Raw genomic sequence first — 24,392 nt, 5'->3', positions numbered from 1 at the left:
CTTTTGATAATTAGAAATCAATTCTAATACATATTTCTGAAGTTGCTGGCTGGGTGAGGTTGCCAAATACACGTGATGTTTCAATTACTCTCACTGCCATCATCATCTGGCAAAGGTTTTCACAACCTCACTCACCAGAAAATCCGAGAACTTTATATTGATCAATTCTTTGGAAGAGACTATGCAATTTCTACAATGTTATTTATTATTACAGATGCTTAAGTTTCAAAGCAAGTGTGAGCTCTCAGCTACCTGCTGCTAGGAGAGAAAGAATTGGAGGGTGTGCAGACAAAAGCACAAATTTATAAGACAAGTGGACCTCTGGCATTTGGATCTTGTAAATAATTCCAAAGGTACAGAGCAACAACATGCATGAAGAGAGAGTAGTGTGTTGAGATATTGTGCAGAAAGTGATGTGGTTACAAACCTTGGTTCATATGAGGCAAAGGACGCAGAGAATTGGAAGTAACTTTCGAATTGGAAACTACATTCAAAGGACTGAAAAGTCACTTCAAACCCTAGATTATGAGGTGAAATACACACTGGAAATGGCTTATAATTAGCTTCCAATTTCCATGAGCTTTCCTGCATCTCCTGTCTTTCCTCATTAAATGTTTGGAGTGACTTTTTTCCCCCTTTCATATCTGTACATTTGACACTTTTCCTGCTCAGCTCTCCTGTACTGTTTTTGAAACTTCTTAAGTAGAAGTTCTGTACCGTTCATTAAAATATATATATATTTTATTTGAGGGTTTGTTAACCCTGTATCAAGATGTTCACATTTAAGCAGGTAGTAAGCAGGCACTCTTTTTCCATCTAAAATATTGCCAGTCATTGTGGCTTTCATTTTGAATTAGATAAATACCTGAGTATATGTAAAATGGAGAACCTTAACAAACCAGTTTCTGGTTATACTATCTTACCTAGAATTGCAGAGTTAAGGAGAGAACATACTGTCTCCCTCTGAACAGGATCCAACTGCCAGCCAACAGGGCTATTCCATGGATTTGAATATGCAAGAAGGCTAAAGGCATCCTGCAACAATTTCATTATCATGGCACTTTGCTTGATAATACCAAGGCAGTGAGAGGCACGTTTTAAATATTTTGTTAATAAGAACTGAACATTAATTATTAATGCAAAATATCACAGCTAATGCATGCTACAAAAGACTGATATTTAAAATTTTAAGCTTTACATTGACATACTGAGGAAATATGGTAGAAAAACAATTCAGACTTTAAACAAATTATAGTAACTGTCACAACCTCCACAATGGAAGGAATATGTAACCATACAGAAGTGTATAGCACATAACAAGACAAATGGTGAAAAGCTGTACCATGGCAAATGCAACTAGTCACATGATTTGTCAATCATTAGGGATCATTCAACAGACATACATTCCTGAATGTCGCTTACATCGCCTCTGTTGCATTTGGCACCACTAGTACTAATATTTTCACTGTTTGTGTTATATGAGTATACACTGCATTTACATAAGCAAACAAAATAAGTTGTATTTTACATATACAGTTTCTTCAAGGAACTGTCAGGCTCAGTCTATTGTAAAGTGCTGTGCATACAAGTAACAGCAAACTATTTTGCATGAGAAACAAGAATCATGTGTACAGAGTCTAGCTACATCATATTCATTGACACTATGACACTTTGCATTTCTGCCCGTTGTTGTTAACTGGATCCATAATAATTTCTTTTCTTCCATTTCTCCAATTAAAATTAGGTGACTTCTAGGAAAGGTCTTCATTTAGTAACAAATACCATAATATGAAAAATAAGAAAACAGTATTATAAGCCTATCTTTTATATTTGCAGTTGTTAATACTAAAACTTTACAATAGTTGGATCACCGTCTGCACCTGGAAAACTTGACTAAATGCTAAAACAATACACACTATAACACCACAGAATTCATGGAGATCATTTCCAACAAGTTACTTTCTTTCTTCAGACCATTTTTCAAATCCACACTTAAAAATTTAACATAGCAACTTTAGGCAGCATTACATTTTAATATAGAAAAGAACATATATGTACATAAATAAGGAGTATACGCTACTGCTATTCATAAACTTGGTGAAAATACGTAATCAAAATTTATGATAAGCTCTGTTTGTACCATTGTACAAGAGTCTCTCAGAATGTAATGCTCCACACGTCTTTCTTCAACAATTATTTACTATACACAATGAAAATTACACCTATGAAATGCTATTTTCCCACAAAATCTCCTTCCATGTCTATGGGCTTGCTGTAGTGAGATAATGGCTTGTATACCCTGCCCGCATCAGTCCTTGTTCTGGTTAGAAAGCCATTTCTTCACTGCACAAATCACCTCCTCATCACCCTCAATGTGTCTTCCTCAAATACTATCATTTAGTGACACAAACAAGTGGAAGTCTGAGGAGCTTGATGTAGGATGTAAGGTGGAGGGAGTAACTCTGCCAAACCACATTTTGTGATGTGTTCACAAGCCCCTAACTTGTGTGGGGATGAGCATTATTGTGTTGGCTTTAAACATCCCCTGGGTTGTTATGGCACCAAAGTTGCAGGAAATGCTTCTTGAAACTGGTTAATGTGTTCACGAATGCATCCAAATAGTAGTAAATGCCTCTTAGCATCACATCAATCAGAATCACACCCTCACAGTCCCAAAATATAGTCATCGTGATCTTATTCACGGGCGCGGATGCTTTCAATTACTTATATTTTCTTATATTGAGAGGGAGAATGACTCAATCCCATTGGTTGCTTTTTTGCTTCAGACTCAAAGTGATGAACCTAGGTTCCATTACCTGTCACAATCCGGGACAAGAAGACCTATCATCAGCTTCAAATCATTGCAACAACTCAGAGCAAACCTTTTTTTGGTAAGATTTGTATTCAACTGTAAGAAAGAAAGGGACCTAGCTTGCACATATATGGGCATCCAAGAGTGTGGATAATTCCATCCAGATTTCATTTGCTGATTGACAGCAGCAATATCAACTGAACAATTGTAAAGTGTCAAACCCCACGAATCAGAACGTCAGCACACTGCAACATGTTTGGTGTGAATGCCGAGAATTGTCTCCTTGCTTGCTGCAAATCATGGAGCTCTGATGAACTATGTCAACTGCAGATGCTTCATAGACTTCACATAAATGTTTGTGAATATTCTCCACAGTTTCTATCTCACAGTGACAAATTCGATGACACACTGCTTGTAACATACTTCACTAATGGAGTCCACTTTGAATCACTGCTGCAACTTTGTCATCTGTTGAAGGAAATGAAAATTTTGAGTGTACACTGAAAATAATTGTTAGGTGAGGGGGAGGGGAAGGGAGGAAAGGGAGATATATATTGGGCATTTGATTTCTGGGTGACTGTTCCATGGCATTAGGTGAACTTTTCTGCAGTATTATAATTGCAATATTATACTGTCATGCCTTCCTTACCTCCCCCCCCCCCCCTCTTTTCCCAGTCCCTCATATGCCTTTCTAATTTATCACATCATCAAAATTTGAGGGAGCCAGCAGAATTGATGTACGACTCCAGCCTGCAGATTGTGTACCACTTTACGAGCAAGTACGTCAGCTGTAGGACAGTTGGTGAGGTACGTACACCAAGTCGTCAGTAAGTACAATATTGAATGCTGGTTACTGACTGAAATTAATGTAACTGCAGCAATAACAGTTCATAAATTTAGGTAATATTTGGTGGTTAGGCTGGAGGAGAAATCGGCCACTGGAAAACATATACCCAAGCTCCCCTCTGTCAGTATTGTTTCCATTACTTATATGCTTGTAAACTGGGAACATGTCTGTCACACCAGTCAACAAGAAGGAATGTCTAATATCACTGACATTAGTCTCCTGTGAACTCTTAGTATACTCTATGAAAAATAAATAAAAACAAAAACAATATGTACTACTAAGTAATTATCCGAATGGGATGGAAATTGCTAGATGTGGTGTACATGTACTGACAACTAAATGATTACAATATGAGAAAAAAATAAATTATTTATTCAAGAAAAAGAACTTCCTGGCTTGTCATCAATAGACAAGAGTAGTTTTATGTCCTCCTGAGGCATACTATGCCAAATTCTGTTCAGTTGGCATGTTAAGATCACCAAAATCTCGAGCTGCTTGAAGGGCTTTCCCAATAGTGCTTCAAGTGTTCTCAGTTGGGAAAGATCCAGCAACCTTCCTGGGCAAGGTATGGGTCGGCAAATATGAAGACAATGAGTAGAAACACTAGCCATGTTCATCGGGGATTATTTTGCTGAAATGTAAGTCCAGGGTGCCTGGCCACGAAGGGCAACAAAATAGAGCATACGTTATCAACAACATACTGCCGTACTGTCAAGGTGGCGTGGGTGACAACCACAGGGGTGTTGCTATGCACTGATATGGCACTCCAAACCATCAATCCTGGTTCAGGGGCTGTATGGCGAGTGACAGTCAGGTTGGTAACCCACTGCTGTTCAAATCATTTCTGGGCACTTCTTCACTGGTCATTGGGGCTCAGTTCAAGGTAGGAATCACAAAAGACAATTCTACTACAGTTAATGAGATACAAGGCCAAAAATATGTCTGGAAATGCCCCAAATAGCAGTGGGAACACTGGTGGGATACAAACCTGACTGTTACCTGCCGACGAGGAGTGATGGTCCGTGGTGGCATTGGTGGCGGTTTTTTTCATAGCATGAGACCTTTGTGTGTCATCCATGGCACCCTTACAGCACAGCTCTTCATGGACAATATTCTATGACCCATTTTGTTGCCCTTCATGACAAGCCATCCTTGGCTTACTTTTCAGCAAGATACTGCACCCTACTTTGACCAGCAAGATTGCCAGATCTACCCCCAACTGAGAGCATCTGGAGCACTATGGGCAGGGCACTGCAACCAGCTTGGGATTTTGATGATATAATATGTGAATTGGGCAGATTTTTGACACCATATCTCTCAGGAGGATATCCAACAACTAGATCAATCATGCCAAGACAAATAATTGCTTGCATAAGGGCCAGAGGTGGACCAACACATTACTGACTTGGTTAATTTGTAAAGCTCTTTCTCTTAAACAACTATCCTATTTTTCTGAAATTGTAATCATTTGTTTGTCTATGCATGTACGTCACATCTACTGATTTTGATCCATTCACATAATTCCTTTGTGGTGCATCATTTGTTTTGTCTTAGAGTGTATGTATTCTGAGCTCCAACATAATGAGGTATGCAAATAAAATAACCTCCTCCACACCTGCCAGCATGGATATCAAAACCTCACTCTCCTGAAATCCGGTTCATTATTTTCTCACTGAAAACCATGGATGAAGGAAATTAGGGCTACAGTGTTCTTTAACTTGCAAAAAGCATTTGACTCGATATCACTACACTGTTTATTAATAAAAGAATGGTCACATTGGAAATCAAATGGACTTTATGACTGGGTTGAGGATTTCTTGTTAGGGCGAAGCAGCACCTTACCTTGAATGAACAGCATCAATTGGTGAAGAGGTAGCATCACGTATGTCCCGGGAAAGTGAATTAGGACCATAACTGTTCATGTTGAATATTAATAACCTGGCTGACAATATTATTAGTAGCCTCAGACATTTTCAGATGGCACAGTCATCTATAAAGACATACTACCTGCAAAGCTGAACAAATGTCCAGTCAGAACCCGGTACAACTCTTAAGTGGCTTTAAGATTGGCAGTCTGTTTGAAATATCCATGTTACAAAACACAAAAACAGAAAACTGTAGGTCTACAATATCACTGCAGTCAGTCAATTGCTACAAATAACTGTGTATAATGGTTTGTGAGGATATTAAATAGGAATAAGCACATAGGTTCAGTTATAGGTAAATCATGTGTCCGCTGGATACTGGGGAAATACAATTATTTTATAAAGGAGATTGCTTCACAGAATACCCGTGGCCCCATCCTAGACAATTGCTCAAGTGTGTGGGATTCATATTAAACAGTACAAACAGAAGATATTGCATGCATGCAAAGAGGGCAGTGTGAGTGATCATAGATTTGTATGATCCAGAGGGACGTGTCACATAAATTCTGAAAAAAAAAAAATCACATACAACAATGTCAGGTTACTACGAAGGCGGAAGAAAACAGATGCCTACCGTTACTACACAATCTCATGAAGGAGAAGCCTGATGGGCATGCTAAGGCATTCCTTCTACAAGAATAAGATGCACATGGACCCGTACCTAAACACCAACAGCTGTTACCATGCAGTTCAACTCGGATCTATACTCTCAATCCAAACACAAAGAATACGATCCACACACAACAAGAAAAATCCACATGCTGAGTTACGGCTTGTCCACAAAATGTTTCTCCCACCAAGCACGAAGAAGAAAGAAAACGATCCAGAAGAAGAAACCAAGCACTTGGGAATGCCTTCTGTATGCAGGGTCACTCACAGCCATGATGGTCAGGATAATGGAGAAGCACAACATAAAAGCCATTTTTTGCTCAATGGTTAAAATCAAGAATACGCTTGGGTCAGTCAAAAATTAACTAGGGTTATAAGCACCTGGTTCCTACTGCATCAGTTACGCATGTGGAAGGCAGTACATAGGCCAGATACAAAGGTGCATCTTGCAGTGCTGTTCAGAGCATGTGGAGACTGTTTTGCCTTGGCCTACCTGACAAGTCTGCTACAGCAAAACACGGCATCAATGAATGACACATTTGTTTTTGAACAGATGGAGGTGTTGTGTTGTGTCGCACCAGTGGGTTTTGAGATTTGGTCATCAAAGAGGCAGTGTAAATAAGAGCACACAACAGTCTTATCAACAGGGATTGCATTTTCCAATTGAGCTCCACATGGTGTGCAGCATTAGCAAAAACATGTTCAGAATGCTCTGACATTTCTTCTGGAAACAAATAACTGACCTTCCCATATGGCACTCAGCAGAGGAGTCTGTAGTCCTGTGGCTATAAAGGAATGAACTGGACATGCATCCACCAATGCTTTGCCTGAAGATGATGAGTGGGAAAGTTTTTGAAATGTCACTCACCTAGTAACACGAGAAGATACCACAATTTAAAACATAACTATGGTAAACTGCTGTTGGGCAGTTGTTTTCAACAAAGTCAAATACAATACTCAAGATATACACTGAACATTTTCATATGAATGAAATGCATCACATTGTTGTTCACCAAATTGGGGTCACAAAATGTGGTCTCTCAAAAATGTAAAAGTATGAAGTTTTAATACATATGTATGTAACTTGTTCCTCTCTTTTTTTTTCCTAGAACAGAAAATGTAGCCCGAAATTCCACAAACAACCTAGGAAATATTTCTTGCTTCAATCCTGATTTGGAACCCATTTCCGACATAAATAATTTGAAGATTAGCCTATTAACTTACTTGTAACATCTTCTTGTTGGCCTCACTACGGCCTTGCTCTTGCCGAAGATGCAGACTCATGTTGTACAGTTCTCGTCCAAATTCCAGCATCCGTTCAACAGCTGGTTTGCTACCACCACATAGTTGTCTCCTACTACTGCTGACTGGCTGTACAGTGTTAACAGGAACATCCACTTCTGTGAAATTGAAACAAGTCGACAGAATTCTTATGTTACTTTTAAGCAAAATTGAGACTTTTTCAAAACATTGTACAAATATATCCAGGGCAAGTGATTAAAATTCAGAACCTGATTTATTTTCAGTCTTACAGAGATATTTATAATCTATTTGGAGATTACAAACATTATTGAGCATACGGCTCTCATTACCAGAACAAATGTTAGAAGTTTTGGGCTCAAGATGGTGGCATAATATCATCGTACAACCTATGATACCTTCAATGTGGGCGAACAACAAGTTAAGTAACTGGACTGGAATCTAAATGTCTGGGAGAACTGATAATTACTGAACAAAATTGTGCTTCTTTAATATTGTTAGTTACTTGTTCTATAGTAAATTATACAATTACATTTGTAGTAACTGATTTTAGTTTGAAAGCATTCAATCATGCAATTCATTGGTTGTTTATCATAGTAGCTTCTCCACACCTGTAACTGTTTTCACCAATAGATAGTTATCAGTTATGAGTCACAATGCGAAATTTTGCACCACAAACTGAACAATAAACATTCTCACCCTCTCATTTACAAAAGAGACGTTTCGTCTATATTTTATTGTTTACTTTGCACTTGCACAGATTTTTTATGTTTTTACCAAAATTGTTAATTGAAAAATACAAGGTCATCTTATACTCTCACATTAAATTACTGCTGCCAAGGTCAACATTTTTACATTGTTTAATAGATTGATGTACAGATTATCTTACATTTAGAGTTGAAGCTTTGGCTATATTGAGATTATGTGCAGCTTTATTTTGAAGAGTTCCAAGATTAGGTCGGGCAAACGATACTCACACTTGAACAGCCTCATGATTTCTGATACGCTGAAGCGCTCAATACAGTATCAACCTTGCTCAAACAATCACATGGCATTTGACTTGTGGCACTAGTGCAAGGAATATATAACAAACTATGAACTAGCCTCCACAACAATCTATTGCTCTGATTAAAATTTGACAATTTTGTGATGCACAAGGGGACATAACATTATGTTCTATCGTTCTATACACTCTTGTATTTAAACAGGTTTGTAATGAAAGTTCGCACACATGTATGGGTACCTTATACAAAAAGTAATGCTGCTTCTTAAGTGAAGGTAACATTCGAAAGCCCCCCTATGAGCCATGGACCTTGCCACTGGTGGAGAAGCTTGCGTGCCTCAGTGATACAGATAGCCGTACTGTAGGTGCAACCACAATGGAGGGGTATTTGTTGAGAGGCCAGACAAATGTGTGGTCCCTGTAGAGGGGCAGCAGCCCAGTAGTTGCTGGGCAGCAGTCTGGATGACTGACTGATCTGGTCTTATAATATCAACCAAAACAGCCTTGCTTTGCTGGTACTGTGAATCGCTGAAAGCAGCCGTAATTTTTCCCAAGGGCATGCAGCTCTACTGTATGGTTAAATGATGGCATCCTCTTGGGTCAAATATTCCAGAGAGAAAACAGTCCCCCCAATTGGATCTCTTGGCAGGTACTACTCAGGAGGATGTCGTTATCAGGAGAATGAAAAACTGGCATTTGATGGATCAGAGCATGGAATGTCAGATTCCTTAATCAGGCACGTGGGTTAGAAAATTTAAAAAAGGGAAATGGATTGGTCAAATTGTAACAAATTTCCAAGGGCAGATGTGGACTCTGACCACAATCTATTGGTTATGAACTGTAGATTAAAACTGAAGAAAATGCAAAAAGGCAGTATTTTAAGGAGATGGGACCTGGATAAACTGAAAGAACCAGACATAGTAGAGAGTTGCAGAGGGAGCATTAGGGAACAATTGACAATAACAGGGGAAAGGAATGGTCAAATAGGTAAAAAGACAAGGGCTAGTAGAAATCCTTGGTTAACAGTATAGAAATATTGAATGTAATCAACGAAAGGAGAAAATATAAAAATGCAATAAATGAAGCAGGCGAAAGGAAGTACAAATGTCTAAAAAATGAGATTGACAGGATGCGCAAAATGACTAAGCAGGAATGGCTAGAGAACAAATGTAAGGATGTAGAAACATGTCACTAGGGATAATACATATGCTGCCTACAGGAAAATTAAAGAGACCTTTGGAGAAAAAAAGAACCACCTGTATGAATATCAAGAGCTCACATGGAAAACCAGTCCTAAGCAAAGAAGAGAAAGCAGAAAGGTGGAAGGATCATATAGAAAGTGTATACATGGGAACTGTAGTTGAGGGCTATATTATGGAAATGTAAGAGGACAGAGATGTAGATGAAAAGGGAGATAAGATACTGCATGAAGAATTTGGGAGAGCACTGAAAGAACCAAGTCGAAACAAGGCCCCAGGAGTACACAACATTCCATTAGAGCAACTGATAGCCTTGGGAGAGCCAGCCATGACAAAACTCTTCGATCTGGTGAGGGAGATGTATGAGACAGGCGAAATACCCTGAGACTCAAAGAAGCATATAATGATTCCAATTCCAAAGAAAGCAGGTGCTGACAGATGTGAAAATTAACAAACTATCAGTTTCATAATTCATGGTTGCAAAGTACTAATACAACTTCTTTACAGAAGAAGAATGGAAAAACCGCTAGAAGCAGACCTCGAGGAAGATCAGTCTGGATTCAAGAGAATGTACGAACACGGGAGGCATTACTGACCCTACAACTTCTCATAGAAGATAGGCTAAGGAAATGCAAACCTACGTTTATAGCATTTGTCGACTTAGAGAAAGCTTTTGATAATGTTGACTGGAATATTCTCTTTAAAATTCTGAAGGAGGCAGGGGTAAAATACAGGGAGCGAAAGGTTGTTTACAATTTGTACAGAAACCAGATGGCAGAGTCGAGGGGCATGAAAGAGAAGCAGTGGTTGAGAAGGGAGTGAGAAACAGCTGTAACCTATACCCGATGTTATTCAACCTGTATATTGATTAATCAGTAAAGAAAACAAAAGAAAAATCTGGAGTACGAATTAAAATCCATGGTGAAGAAATAAAAACTTTTGAGGTTTGCTGATGACATTGTAATTCTGTCAGATACAGCAAAGGACTTGGAAGAGCAGTAGAATGGAATGAACAGTGAAACGAGGATATAAGACGAACAAAAACACAAGCAAAATGAGGATAATGGAAGGTAGTTGAATTAGATCAGGTGATGCTGAGGAAATTAGGTTAGGAAATGAGACACACACACAATATCAGACGAACCTTACTATTTGCGAAGCAAAATAACTGTTGATGGTTGAAGTAGGGAGGATATAAAATGTAGATTCGTAATGGCAATAAAATTGTCTCGGAAGAGAAATTTGTTAAAACCAAGTATAGATTTAAGTGTCAGAAAGTGCTTCCTGAAACTATTTCTACAGAGTGTAGCCATGTATGGAATTGAAACATGGACAACAAACAGTTTAGACAAGAATAGAATCGAAGTTTTTGAAATGTGGTGCTACAGAAGAATGCTGGAGATCACATGGGTAGATCACGTAACTAACAAGGTGGTGCTGAATAGAAATGGGGAGAAGGGAAATTCATGGCACAACCTGACAAGAAGGGACTGGTTGGTAGGAAACATTCTGAGGCATCACAGGATCACCAATTTAGCACTGGAGGGAAACTTGGGGGTTGAAAGTTGTAGAGGGAGGCTGACATGAATACAGTACGCAGATTCAGAAGGATGTAGGTCGCAGCAGTTACTCAGAGATGAAAAGGCTTGCACAGCAAGGAGTAGCATGGAGAGCTGCATCTAACCAGTTTTTGGACTGAAGACCACAACAATGACAACAACTAGAAAAACAACAGCAGCATTCAAAAGCAAAAAGTTGTCCTTCAAAGAACATTACTTGATTCTCAACCCAGGTCAATATTTTATTTGGTTATGAGAAATTTTAATGATTTACTAAGTGGATTACAAATGCAAAATTTGGTCACTGTTTAAGTATTAGAATACCGGGTAAAAACATTACCTGATTTAATCAGTTTTAGAACATGATGGTGACATTCAAATGAAACAAGAAGAAAAATTCCACTGAAGTGCCGAAGAAACTGGTATAGGCATGCGTATTCAAATACCGAGAAATGTAAACAGACAGAATACGTGCTGCGGTCAGCAATGCCTATGTAAAACACCAAGCAACTGGCACAGTTGTTAGATTGATTACTGTTGCTACAATTGCCCATTATTAAGATTTAAGAGAGTTTGCATGTGGTCTCATAATCGGCACATGAGCGATGTGACACAGCATCTCCCAGGTAACGACGAAGTGGGGATTTTCCCATATGATCATTTCACGAGTGTACACTGAATATCAGGAATCCAGTAAAACATCAACATCTCTGACATGGCTGATGCCGGATAAAGATCCTGCAAGAACAGGACTGAAAACAATCATTCAATGTGACAGAAGTGCAACCCATCTGCAAATTGCTGTAGATTTCAGTGCTGGGCCATCAACAAGCATCAGCTCAAGAACCATTCAACGAAACATCATTGATATGGGCTTTTGGAGCCAAAGGCCCATTCGTGTACCCTTGATAACTACATGACATAAAGCTTTATGCCTTGCCTGGGCCTGTCACCTCATGAATCCATGGACCCTGCACATCAGCAGGGGACTGTTCAAGTTGGTGGATGCTCTGTAATGGTGTGGGGCACGTGCAGTTGGAGGGGACCCCTGATATGTCTAGATACGACTGATGGGTGACACATATGTAAGCACCCTATCTGATCACCTGCATCCATTCATGTCCATTGTGCATTACAGAATTGCTACTACAGCGTGGCTCCAGAAACACTCTTCTCTCTTTAAACACTTACACTGGCCACAACCCCCCCCCCCCCCCCCCCCGACATGAACATTATTGAGCATACCTGGGATACCTTGAAACATACTGTTCAGTACTCTGTACTCTTACGGATTTATGGACAGTCCTGCAGGATTCCTGGTGTTATTTCCCTCCAGCACTGTTTCAGACATTAGTTGAGTTCAAGCCATGTTGTGTTGCAGCACTTCTGCATGCTCGTGGGGGCCCTACACGGTATCAGGCAGGTGTAGCAGTTTCTTAGGCTCTTCAGTGTAATGACTAACAAATGAAATAGATCGTTTTATACTAACTGCAACTATTATGATGAGAATAAATTACAGCAGCACAATCGATCATGGCAATAGTTCTAACAAATGTCAGTAGATTGGGGGACGAGCGAAAGTTTGAGAACTGGATTGACTGACTGATTGGTTGGCTTAAGGGAGGGGACCAAACAGCAAGGTCATTGGTCCCATCGGATTAGGGAAGTACGGGGAAGGAAGTTGGCCATGCCCTTTCAAAGGAACCATCCCGGCATTTGCCTGAATCGATTTAGGGAAACCACGGGAAACCTAAATTAGGATGGTTTGAACCATCGTCCTCTCGAATGCGAGTTCCATGTGCTAACCATTGTGCCACCACGCCTGATTCAAGATTGAACTGAACTGTGATTGTAGCCTTTTCTTTATGTATTATTTGGTGCTGTTATTCATGATCTGCACTCTAGCACATATTGCAGTCTGTGTTTAACAGATGCTGAGGCACAGCAGTACACAAGAGCTGGAGGGGCAACTTTAAAGCTGGACAAATACACAGCAATAGTAGATATTTCTGCAGAAGGTGGTGAAAGTCGAGTTAGGTGTCAGTGGTGTACTTAACATGTTCCCTTCAGCAATGTTGTCAATTCTGACCAAAGGAGACATATCAGCTGCTGTTCTATACAGCCAATGAGACAGCAGCAGGCAGACGTTATGTCTGGAAGCCAGAAACATTGTAACATTCTCACGACAGTATAGAAGTGAAATCCGAAATGTATTTGGGGGGGGAGGGGGGGGGGAGGGGGGGGGGGAGGGGAAGGCAGCTGTGTTCTCAGGCCCTCCTATAACCACAACATCAGGAATCCCAATGTATTCAGAAAGAACAGCCAAATATTTGTGACAACAAAGACATAAATTTCACAATTGTAGTGATACCCCAGATGATAGGCTTAGGAAGCAAAAAAGCTAGTGAAGATAAAAATTAATTAAACAGTTTCTTCTGTTTATATTATTTCTCCCTGTATTATAAAAGGTAGGTAATCGACATGGTGTAAGTTTAGATTAGACATAATGCTAACATTTCAGGCATATACTTTATATTAATAAAACAGTTTGTAACTTTGATTAGTCAGAATATTTTTAAAAAAAGGGGTAGTCTTATATTCAGGGGTGTCTCACACTCAGGTAAATACAGTAGGTAGAAAATAGAAAAATTTCATATTGGCAGATTTTTATAATTAGGTGGCAATGGCTGAAGGAAAAGTGCCCAAGTGGGACTAGATACACCTTCTGTTCTATTTTTTTTGTGATATGTAAACATATTTGGCTATATCTGAGAAGCAGTGGGATAATTAGATGATTTTGACTTGACACCAAGCCAACAGATGCATAACATTTGCGGAATGAAGTTCGAGTGGTCCATCAGAACTAGCTTCTTAACTGTAGTAAGAAAAAAATCTCTCTTCCCACATTTTGCAATTTTAAAGTCAAGATGCACAAAAGCAGCAACAGTAGTTAAACAATAATAAGTCAAGTAGTTACAATATGGCCAGATGCATATCAGTTTAAAAATAAGTACAGTGCAACTTCAATTTTACATTTTTCACGCTTCTACACCATAAATTCGTAACCCTTGTGAAAAACCCATAAGGTCAGTGTTAAATATTCCCCAATTTTACATTTCTTCCTAGTAAGGCTTACCTTGATTCTAAGTTCTTACTCAATGTCTCGCTTGACTTCGTCCCATTTTCTTCCTATTGATATTTGATGTGACTGAATGAGTTGTAAGGGGCATGAAAGACAGATGGTTTGCCCCATGGGTGGTGGCAGAGTTGAGTGAATATTTTAAGCTGTTCCGGAGAGTGGAGACGTAAGAGAGGGAATGGTGATGTGACCCATGATCAGTGTTGCCAACACAACTTGCAATGTTTAGCTTCACCATACAACTATGATACAACTACTGCTAGGTTGCAACAGCAATTGGAAAAAAACAAAAACAAAAATTGATGTCAATTGTTCCGGACCAAGCCAATATGCGACAAAGGGGTCCAGCTGCCACCTTTTCTTGTGAAGTTTATAGGTCTCTCTCTCTCTTTTTTTTTTTTTTTTTTTTTTTTTTTTTGCAGACATACTGTATTCAGCACCACTATCAATCATCAACCTTTTATTGGCTGGTGACTTGTTAAGTCACACAATAGCCAGCGCACCCACCACACCGCACTAACACATGTAAAATGAGATTGCCTGCTGGACCTATGGAAGGGGGAGTGGCTCTTCAATGATGGGAGTATAGGTCGGGGTAAAACCATTTTGTGAAGTGCTGAAAATATACTTTTCATGCAGATGTGCTATGGCACAAATGTCACATGGGAATATAAAAAGGGTTTTGCAACAGCACATTTGAAAGATTTTTGTATTCAAATCTGACACAATACAGCTGTAAAAACTACACAGGCTACCGACATATATATTTCGCACCACACACTGTAGATTGTAAGAGATTGGCAGCAGTGATACAGGGTATGAGGTGAAACTGTAGTGCCCGAGCTTTCTTTCAAATTTTACATTTTACACAGTATACAAAAATTCACTGAGCCAACTTCTAATAAGCTTGTAATGTACACAGGGGAAGTAAACCCACTTTCTCACGTCTCTGTTTCTCTCATCAAGCCTAAAATAACACTTTGATGTGGCAAGCATCTAAAGTGTACCTCATAAGAAAAGCATCAAACAATAACAGCAATGGTGGCAAATTTTGTCATTAAGTAGATGTCTGCATTTATGCTCATGGTTTAACCACTTAGCTGGTGTAATATTTTTGTTTGAATTCAGTATGTTCATCAAATTTTGCTTTTTTCTGGATGAACACAAAGGAAAGATTTCTCAAAAATGCGTGTTTTTACATATAATTTATGGTCATCGCTTACTGTAAAATAGCTCGATTACCTTGTACCCAGATATCAATTTCAATTTTTTGATTAGTTTTTACTTATTGTTACACACTGATGAAATTCATTACCACAAATTGTTGGATAAACACGGTAGTGTATAGTTAATTTCCTTCACTTATACAGATTTTTTACAATATATTGGAGAGGATTAAGATTTTGAATCATATGGCCAAGTAAGTGTGTTTTTCTCTGAATATTTCTCAGTTTTATGTTTTTTAAGTCTGGACTGAATGAAAACATAAAATAGGGGTTTCATAGTATTCAACATTGTAATTGTGTGTGTGTGTGTGTGTGTGTGTGTGTGTGTGTGTGCTCTCAAATCATTATAGACAAAAAAATCTTTCCTTACATAATGCAGCTAAATGTGACTCCAATACACACACAATAGATGTAAAATTCACTGTGTTTCAATTCAACAATAAAATGTTTCATAAATTATGTTTATAATGTTTTACAATCTCTGATCAACCGATAGTAACATATTTATTTTATTTCTTTTTCTCACGTTCAGCATTGTTAGTTTCTTCTTTCCCAATAAAATTTGAACCTAGAACAACTGTTTTGTTGTCAAACTACTTTACCAGTGTTATCTCATCTGGGCTGCACATTCCTTCTAAAAATCCTCTTTTCTTTTTCAGTGCCTCCTTAATCAGCATTAGAGGAGGATAAGCAAAACTGTTGACTGAGAATTACAGCAGCATAAATGTTTTCTTGTTTCAGTGCTTGGAAAAGCTTGTATGAAGAAAATAAAAAACATCAAAATATAGTTTACACCTCTTCTCTATTTTTATTCTCTGTTCTAACTGTAAAAAACTGTTGGTCCTTGCCCAAATGCCTCTAATAAGGATTCCTGAAGTTGAGTTGATGCTCTATGATTAAGAATAATATAATCTTTGTCCTCCATTGCCACACAACATGAACATTCTGACAATGCAATGAGTTGCCTTGGCCCTTACATTCTGTTTTCACAGAGAGCTGCACTGTAAATGGGATGGAAGAATGTTGGACATTTGTAACATCATGTCCCAATACTTTCAAACTACAGGAAATTTTAGAGTTCTCATAATTATATGAAGTATATACAATGTTTTGAGGAACACCACTTTATGTCCTTTCTTTCTAATAAAACCTGTTTTGTATAACTAATTTCTTTGTTGGCAACTTGATCACTCTCATGACTCTCACTATAGTTTGTTGTCATTTTCATTATGCCTATCACTTTCATATTTAGCAATATCTGGTCATTGGTTTCTGTCCTGTTTATTTTGTCAACCCCCACTCTCACTCTTTTCTTTTGAAGTACTTGTCTTCATCTTTGTTTTTGTATTTTATTCATCTCATAACATACATTCACAGATCATCTGATCATGCTGTACAGGAGACACGTCAATTTTAGCCTCATGATATACATAATTACATAATGGTGTAACACTACTTTTTACCAGTACAGATTGATATTATTAAATTGTTTTTCTCATGATGATGATAACACGAGGATCCTAATCAGGATGCAACTTTTCACCTTATAACAAATCAAAATCTGACACCTTCCCATTCATAAGCCTCTCTAAAATGGTACCTGCATCTCTCTTTTCCGAAATACTTTTTTTTTGTTTGACATTATGAAGACAACTTAAAAATTTTAAAAAATCACAAATATTAATTCTACTAGTAGTATTTTTCTATGTATAACAATATACAGTAGGCCTATCCATGTTGTTAATAATTGGACCTAGAAGGCTCTGCCAATTTTCTGAACTGTAATACATTATAACCATTACTAGTAATACAACAGTCCTGTCTGTTTTGAAGCAATCTCAATCAAAGCTCATAGAAATTGCTTGAATAAGAAATAAATAGTTACAACAGGCTCTACATATCAAGTAAACACAAAAAGGTTGAGTAACATATTGTGCTCAAGACCTCATGGTTACAATTGTACACACTGAAAAACACAGGTTCTTCCTATGAACTGAAGTAATTAATTTCAAAATATTTACTGTTTTAATAAATAAACTGATCAGTCACCAATTTATAATGCAAAATAACAACAACAACATTCAATTATACAGTAGAATAAAACTAATCAATCACTTACGTGTATTCTGTCGGTCACATGGTGCTGCACACTCCTACAGTCATTTGTTGATATTTTTATAGTGATGCACAACACGTGGCAGCATTTGTGCACGAGGAAAAGACTGAACATTCACAAACATAAGTACGAGGTTTCAACTAAGAAAAAATATTTCTGTTGCAGCTAAGAGACAGTAAAAATTAATGTACACAATTGTAGCTAGTGGGTCAGAATAGGTTAATCTGCAGGAAGTTTCATTGTAGTGAACAATCCACTGCAGAAATACTTTTTTGCTAAAATATAAAATTTGCCAGAATAATGAAAACTGAACAAAGTGACTACAATATGAATGACATGGTTTTTGTGAGAACTATTTTTATAGACAGCAGGTACTGAACAGGTCCTAAAATATCAGCAATGAATTGTTATCATTTGATAAATGTTTACAGTACACATTGCTTACAGTAAATGCTTCAAAAAATTCCTGTTCTTTATCTTCGAAAAGAAACAGAGCGGTCAACAGGAGTGAGAGAGACACTTAATGTGTAGCATTTGCTATGCTGTGAAAAACATGGGCTTGAAAAACTGGAATGCAGTTGCTCATTTATAATGACTACGACATTCCTGATGTTCAGTCCTTGGTAAAAAATGATACAAACATATATTTATCCTGGACTGTTACAAGACTCAGAGTAATGGTTATGAAAATAAAGTGACAACAGATTGTGTGTGGAGCTCCAACAAGTTGTCTGGTAGCAGCTTACAGAAATGTTGGGTGGAACTCACAAATTGCCCAACAAAAATTTAATATCTCATGCTGTCTGCTTTAGTAAGTCTAGATTAGCAAAAGAAGCCTCACAAGATAGATGTTCCCATCACACCAGCTGTACTTCACCAATTATGTCCATTATCACTAGATTTTCTTTTTGGTACATGACTCAGAAAGCTTGTAGAACAGCAGGAGAAAAATATTTTACACCAATGTGATAATGCAGAATGATAATGCCATTTGCTTTTGTGTCTTCAATAAATGTAGTTGTACAAACCTAGGTGCAGATAATCTCAGAATCAATACATAAATCCACTATCAGCTTCTCAGTTCAGAGTTTATTATCAAATGACAATGAGATAAGGGTGTTGTCAATACAGCATAAACGGACAAGATCTGTTACATGAACTGACCCTGGACAATACTTCAACGTACTCCACATGCATACCACATGCACATAGCTACTACAAAACTTGACCTGAAAACTTTAAGAACTATTGCATCCGAAGAGCAGAAACACACATCTGAATCATATGTTGGAGATACCACGTCACCCTCACAATATCCCCACAACAATTTATTTACATTCCCTCCGCTAACATGCCTTCGCCCTAGCCAAATTACACTCCCATATTTTATTTACTCAGGCTTGTCTGACAGGCCTCACACTTAAAGTTTCCATCTTTGGCTGTAACTCTTCTTTCCATCAGTCCATATACCAGTTCCAAACTGAACAATCCATAGCCCTCACCCGCCTAATCATTCACCTACACATCAACTCAGCCAATGAACACACCCGTCAACTCCTATCCCTAATAAAAGTCCTCAATCTTTCCTCTCCCACATCCACACCGGCTGTTCAGAGCATCCTCCTACAGGCCAACTGCAAATCAGAACAGCATGCCACCCTCCACCTCAAAAAACTATCCGATCTCCTGGTCTCCCACCTCTGGAAAGGCAACTCACTCACCCTCCACAACCTTTCCAACAAACCTCAACCTCCTCTCACTGCACACAGACCCAGTCTCTCCCATCTACTCAATCTCCCACTTCCAGCTCCACTCCCCCCAAAACCTCAAAATTCTAATCAACACAATCTGGAACCACAACACCCCAGTTCAGTAGTTAACCTTTCCTCCAAACCTCTCTCCGAATCCAAAACCTCTGTCCATCTAAAGACCTCACCTTCAGCCCTATTCCCAGATTCAACCAAACAGCCCTCGTCAAAGATTTACTGTCCTACACTCGTACTCTCTGCTGGAAATATCACTTTGCCATGAAGAAAAATAATCCTAATCCTACTCCTAATGATCCAACTCCCCAAGACACTATCCAAATTGAACCCTGCCTGGAACAGTTCCGTCCTCCATCACAGCAGGACCCACCTCCTCTTCCTCAAAATCACCCTCTCCAAACCTTCCAGGAATTTCTCACTTCCAGTCTTGCCTCTCAATCCTCCTTGAAAAACCTTAATCCTACTCCCAACATCACCACAGCTGAAGCCCAGGCTATCCGTGATCTGAAACCTGACCAATCCATCGTCATTCTTCCGGCTGACAAGGGTTCCACGACTGTGGTACTTGATCGTTGGGAGTATGTGGCTGAGGGACTGCGTCAGCTTTCAGACAACACCACATACAAAGTTTGCCAAGGTAATCCCATTCCTGATGTCCAGGCGGAGCTTCAAGGAATCCTCAGAACCTTAGGCCCCCTACAAAACTTTTCACCTGACTCCATCAACCTCCTGACCCCACCGACACCGCGCACCCCTTCTTCTACCTACTTCCTAAAATTCACAAACCCAATCATCCCGGCCGCCCTACTGTAGCTGGTTACCAAGCCCCCACAGAACGTATCTCTGGCTACGTAGATCAACACCTTCAACCCATTACATGCAGCCTCCCATCCTTCATCAAAGACACCAACCACTTTCTTGAACACCTGGAATCCTTACCCAATATGTTACCCCTGGAAACCATTCTTGTAACCATTGATGCCACTTCCTTATACACAAATATCCCGCACGTCCAGGGCCTCGCTGCGATGGAGCACTTCCTTTCACGCCGATCACCTGCTACCCTACCTAAAACCTCTTTTCTCATTGCTTTTAGCCAGCCTCATCCTAACCCACAACTACTTCACTTTTGAAGGCCAGACATACCAAAGGAACAGCCATGGGTACCAGGATGGCCTCCTCGTATGCCAACCTATTTATGGGTCGCTCAGAGGAAGCCTTCTTGGTTATCCAAGCCTGCCAACCCAAAGTTTGGTACAGATTTATTGATGACATCTTCATGATCTGGACTCACAGTGAAGAAGAACTCCAGAATTTCCTCTCCAACCTCAACTCCTTTGGTTCCATCAGATTCATCTGGTCCAACTCCAAATCCCATGCCACTTTCCTCAACGTTGACCTCCATCTGCCCAATTGGCAGTTTTACGCATCTGTCCACATCAAACCCACCAACAAGCAACAGTACCCCCATTTTGACAGCTGCCACCCATTCCATATCAAACCGTCGCTTCCCTACAGCCTAGGTCTTCGTGGCAAACGAATCTGCTCCAGTCCTGAATCCCTGAACCATTACACCAATAACATGAAAATAGTTTTTGCATCCCGCAACTACCCTCCCGACCTGGTACAGAAGCAAATAGCTAGAGCCACTTCCTCATCCCCTCAAACCCAGAACCTCCCACATAATAACCCCAAAAGTGCCCCACTTGTGACAGGATACTTTCCGGGACTGAATCAGACTCTGAATGTGGCTCTCCAGCAGGGATACGACTTCCTCAAATCCTGCCCTGAAATGAGATCCATCCTTCATGAAATCCTCCCCACTCCACCAAGAGTGTCTTTCCGCCATCCACCTAACCTTCATAACCTCTTGGTTCATCCCTATGAAATCCCCAAACCACCTTCCCTACCCTTGTAACCGCCCCCAGTGTAAGACCTGTCCCATGCACCCTCCCACCACCACCTACTCCAATCCTGTAACCCGGAAGGTGTACACGATCAAAGGCAGAGCCACGTGTGAAAGCACCCACGTGATTTACCAACTGACCTGCCTACACTGTGAAGCCTTCTATGTGGGAATGACCAACAACAAACTGTCCATTCGCATGAACGGACATAGGCAGACAGTGTTTGTTGGTAATGAGGATCACCCTGTGGCTAAACATGCCTTGGTGCATGGCCAGCACATCTTGGCACATTGTTACACCTTCCAGGTTATCTGGATACTTCCCACTGACACCAACCTATCAGAACTCCAGAGATGGGAACTTGCCCTTCAATATATTCTCTCTTCCCGTTACCCACCAGGCCTCAACCTCCGCTAATTTCAAGTTGCCGCCACTCGTACCTCACCTGTCATTCAACAACATCTTTGCCTCTGTACTTCCGCCTCAACTGACATCTCTGTCCAACCTCTTTGCATTTACATATGTCTGCCTGTGTCTGTATATGGGCGGACATTTATTTAGTTATTTAGTGAAACTGTGTTATTAATAGTTCATTCGATTATATGTTTACAGAATTTGAAAAACTACTGAAGGATAAATGCCTACTAACAGATGAGTGACAAACAAAACTAACAATATAGTGTAAAAAATCCAAAGAAGAAGAAGAAGAAGAAGAAGAAGAAGGAGGAGGAGGAGGAGGAGGAGGAAAAGAAAAAGAAAGTGCCTCATCCACAGTTTGACTTGCAATATACAAAAGAAATTAATTTCTGAAATGATATTAGCTGAGAGCAGCAATAAATATTTGTCTCTTAACAATAGGATTTAATTACACTACATGATGGTTGTATGCCAATTGACTGTAAGGGCTCCCACAGCCACATCTGGCTGTGTAAGTACTTGGAAATGATAGCTGAATTCATACTACTAATAGAGGCCTCACACAAATGCTGACTTAATATACAGGGTGATTTCATAATGTCACAAACTTTCAGGGATGATAGAAAAGGAATAACTGTGTCAATCTGAGGTAAGGCACCCTGGTCCAGAAATGACATCGTTCTGATACTTCTAACAGTGGAATACATGTGACACTGCTCTTGATGCTAAGATTGTAGGGTAGGCAACTCTCAGAGGTGAACTATGAATAAAAACAAGAAAAATAGGTATCGTAAACATAGGGTCTAAAATGCATATCTTTAGAGCTATGAACACTTTTCAACTTCACTATTGTGAAACACATCTCTTCTCCTGACGAAGTGGCCATAGCTCTTAAGGTATGCATTTACTGGATGTCTTTTTCTTGTTCTGGTCTACATTACATCCTTGAAAAATATGGAAACCAAAGAGGTTGCAGTCGAAGAGTTGTTTCATAATATTGAAGATGAACAAGTGATCATAGCTCTAAATGCATGCATTTTGGAGCCCATGTTTACTAGACTTTTTTTCTTGTTTCATTAGACACTAACAACGCTGAAAGTTGCCTACCCTACAGTCTTAGCAACAACAACACAGTACACGAAATGCCATTGCTAGATATATATGAATGATTTTTCAACTCAGTCATTTACAAACTAGGGTCCTTTATCTCAAATTGATACATTTACCCTTCACCATCATTCCTGAAAGTCTGTAAAATCATCACAGAATTACCCTGTATACTGATACATTCTTGTATAGTGTTTATATATTATGTGCTTTAGCAACATATTTGCAACAGAGGTTTGTTCTTAAATTTTTTATGAGACTACTGAAAAAATTAATGATTAGAAATGGGTTTAGCCACTGAAGCATTTTACGTAAATATGACACTGCAATTAAATATTGCTGAAACACACGAAAGAAATTAACAAGTCTCTAAATGTTTGTATATTTCACTGAAACATGTGAAAGAAATTCTCAAGTCTGCAAATGTGTATATATTTCTTTTCATTTTCACTCTTCTGCTTTTTATGACAAGCAAAGGGACTTCAGCTCTGAAAGTCAAGTCCATCGCCTTTCACACCTTACGACGACAACAACAACAATGCTCAATTTGTTTGTCAAGTATGGTCAGTTACACACATATAGAGGTTTGTATGATTCATTTGAGATGTTTAACTTTTAAAACAAGCAGCTCACCCATTTCCTCCTCCTGAATTTCTTCTTCAAGCCGATGACTACTGCCATTTTGGTAACCATTCGTGGAGTGGCCATTCCTAGGCTCCTCCATGTCAATATCGGCATCACCGGCACATGGTGGTGGACGGATGATTTCACTGCTGCCATTCATTGCCATGTTCATATTATTGAGGTTGTTTTCTTCCACTGTATTTCTCCTGGCTTTTCCAACTTGCTGACTTGACGAATTTGAAGGTGGTGATGGTTGAGGAGGCGACGTAGGTGGTGGAGCCAAGTGGTGTGGAGGCGAGGAAAACGGTTGCCCTCTAGGGCAACGTGGTGGGCAGACTTCCGAGTCAGAGCCATTCACCATCTCTACAAATTGCCTACACTTTAGCAGGAACAGAAGATTCTGATCTCGTTCCAGCAGACCTGGGTACAACTCGCTTGTTGTTTCAATTGCTTCACCCATACGTCCCGCCAGCACCAGTTTTAAAATTCCTACAACATAAAAAAGGAGACACTAAAAAAAATTCAATATTGGATAATAACAGAAACAATATGAAAAATGAAGGAAATGGTTTTCACTCAGTAGTGGAGTCAACTCAGTTTCATTCAGTGAAGCAAGAATCAATGCTGTTACCATATACACTAATAACTAATTAATTAAAGATTCTTAAAAATTTATGTGACTTAACTGGAGTCTTCAATTAAGCTTTTTTACAACCTACAATTATGATAAAACCAGCGTAACTATTTTCTTTTTTTTTAAATGTAATTTGTCAGTTAATGGCTATCTATTAAGACACTGATCATCTCAAATTTTACAAAACCTTTAAGCAACACAACACTACATGGGTTTAATGACATTACTTAGAAACTAGTTTT

The 24,392-nt window shown here is 39.2% G+C and overlaps 1 protein-coding gene across 1 annotated transcript in view; it reads right to left on the bottom strand.

The window, feature by feature from the left end:
* Positions 1–24,392, bottom strand: part of LOC124799303 (ran-binding protein 9) — a 226,517-nt gene that overhangs the window by 5,128 nt on the left and 196,997 nt on the right. Inside the window, exons 6-8 of the mRNA XM_047262890.1 lie at positions 23,526–24,005; positions 7,418–7,593; positions 924–1,035 (exon numbers count right to left, since the gene is read on the bottom strand). Of these exons, the coding sequence (XP_047118846.1) occupies positions 924–1,035; positions 7,418–7,593; positions 23,526–24,005 (768 nt within the window). The remainder of the gene's footprint in view (positions 1–923; positions 1,036–7,417; positions 7,594–23,525; positions 24,006–24,392) is intronic.

Source organism: Schistocerca piceifrons, chromosome 5 (assembly GCF_021461385.2).
Source record: "Schistocerca piceifrons isolate TAMUIC-IGC-003096 chromosome 5, iqSchPice1.1, whole genome shotgun sequence".
NCBI classification, from domain to species: Eukaryota; Metazoa; Arthropoda; class Insecta; order Orthoptera; family Acrididae; genus Schistocerca; species Schistocerca piceifrons.
The sequence above is the reverse complement of the archived record's forward strand: the minus strand, read 5'-3'. Positions and strand labels throughout refer to the sequence as shown.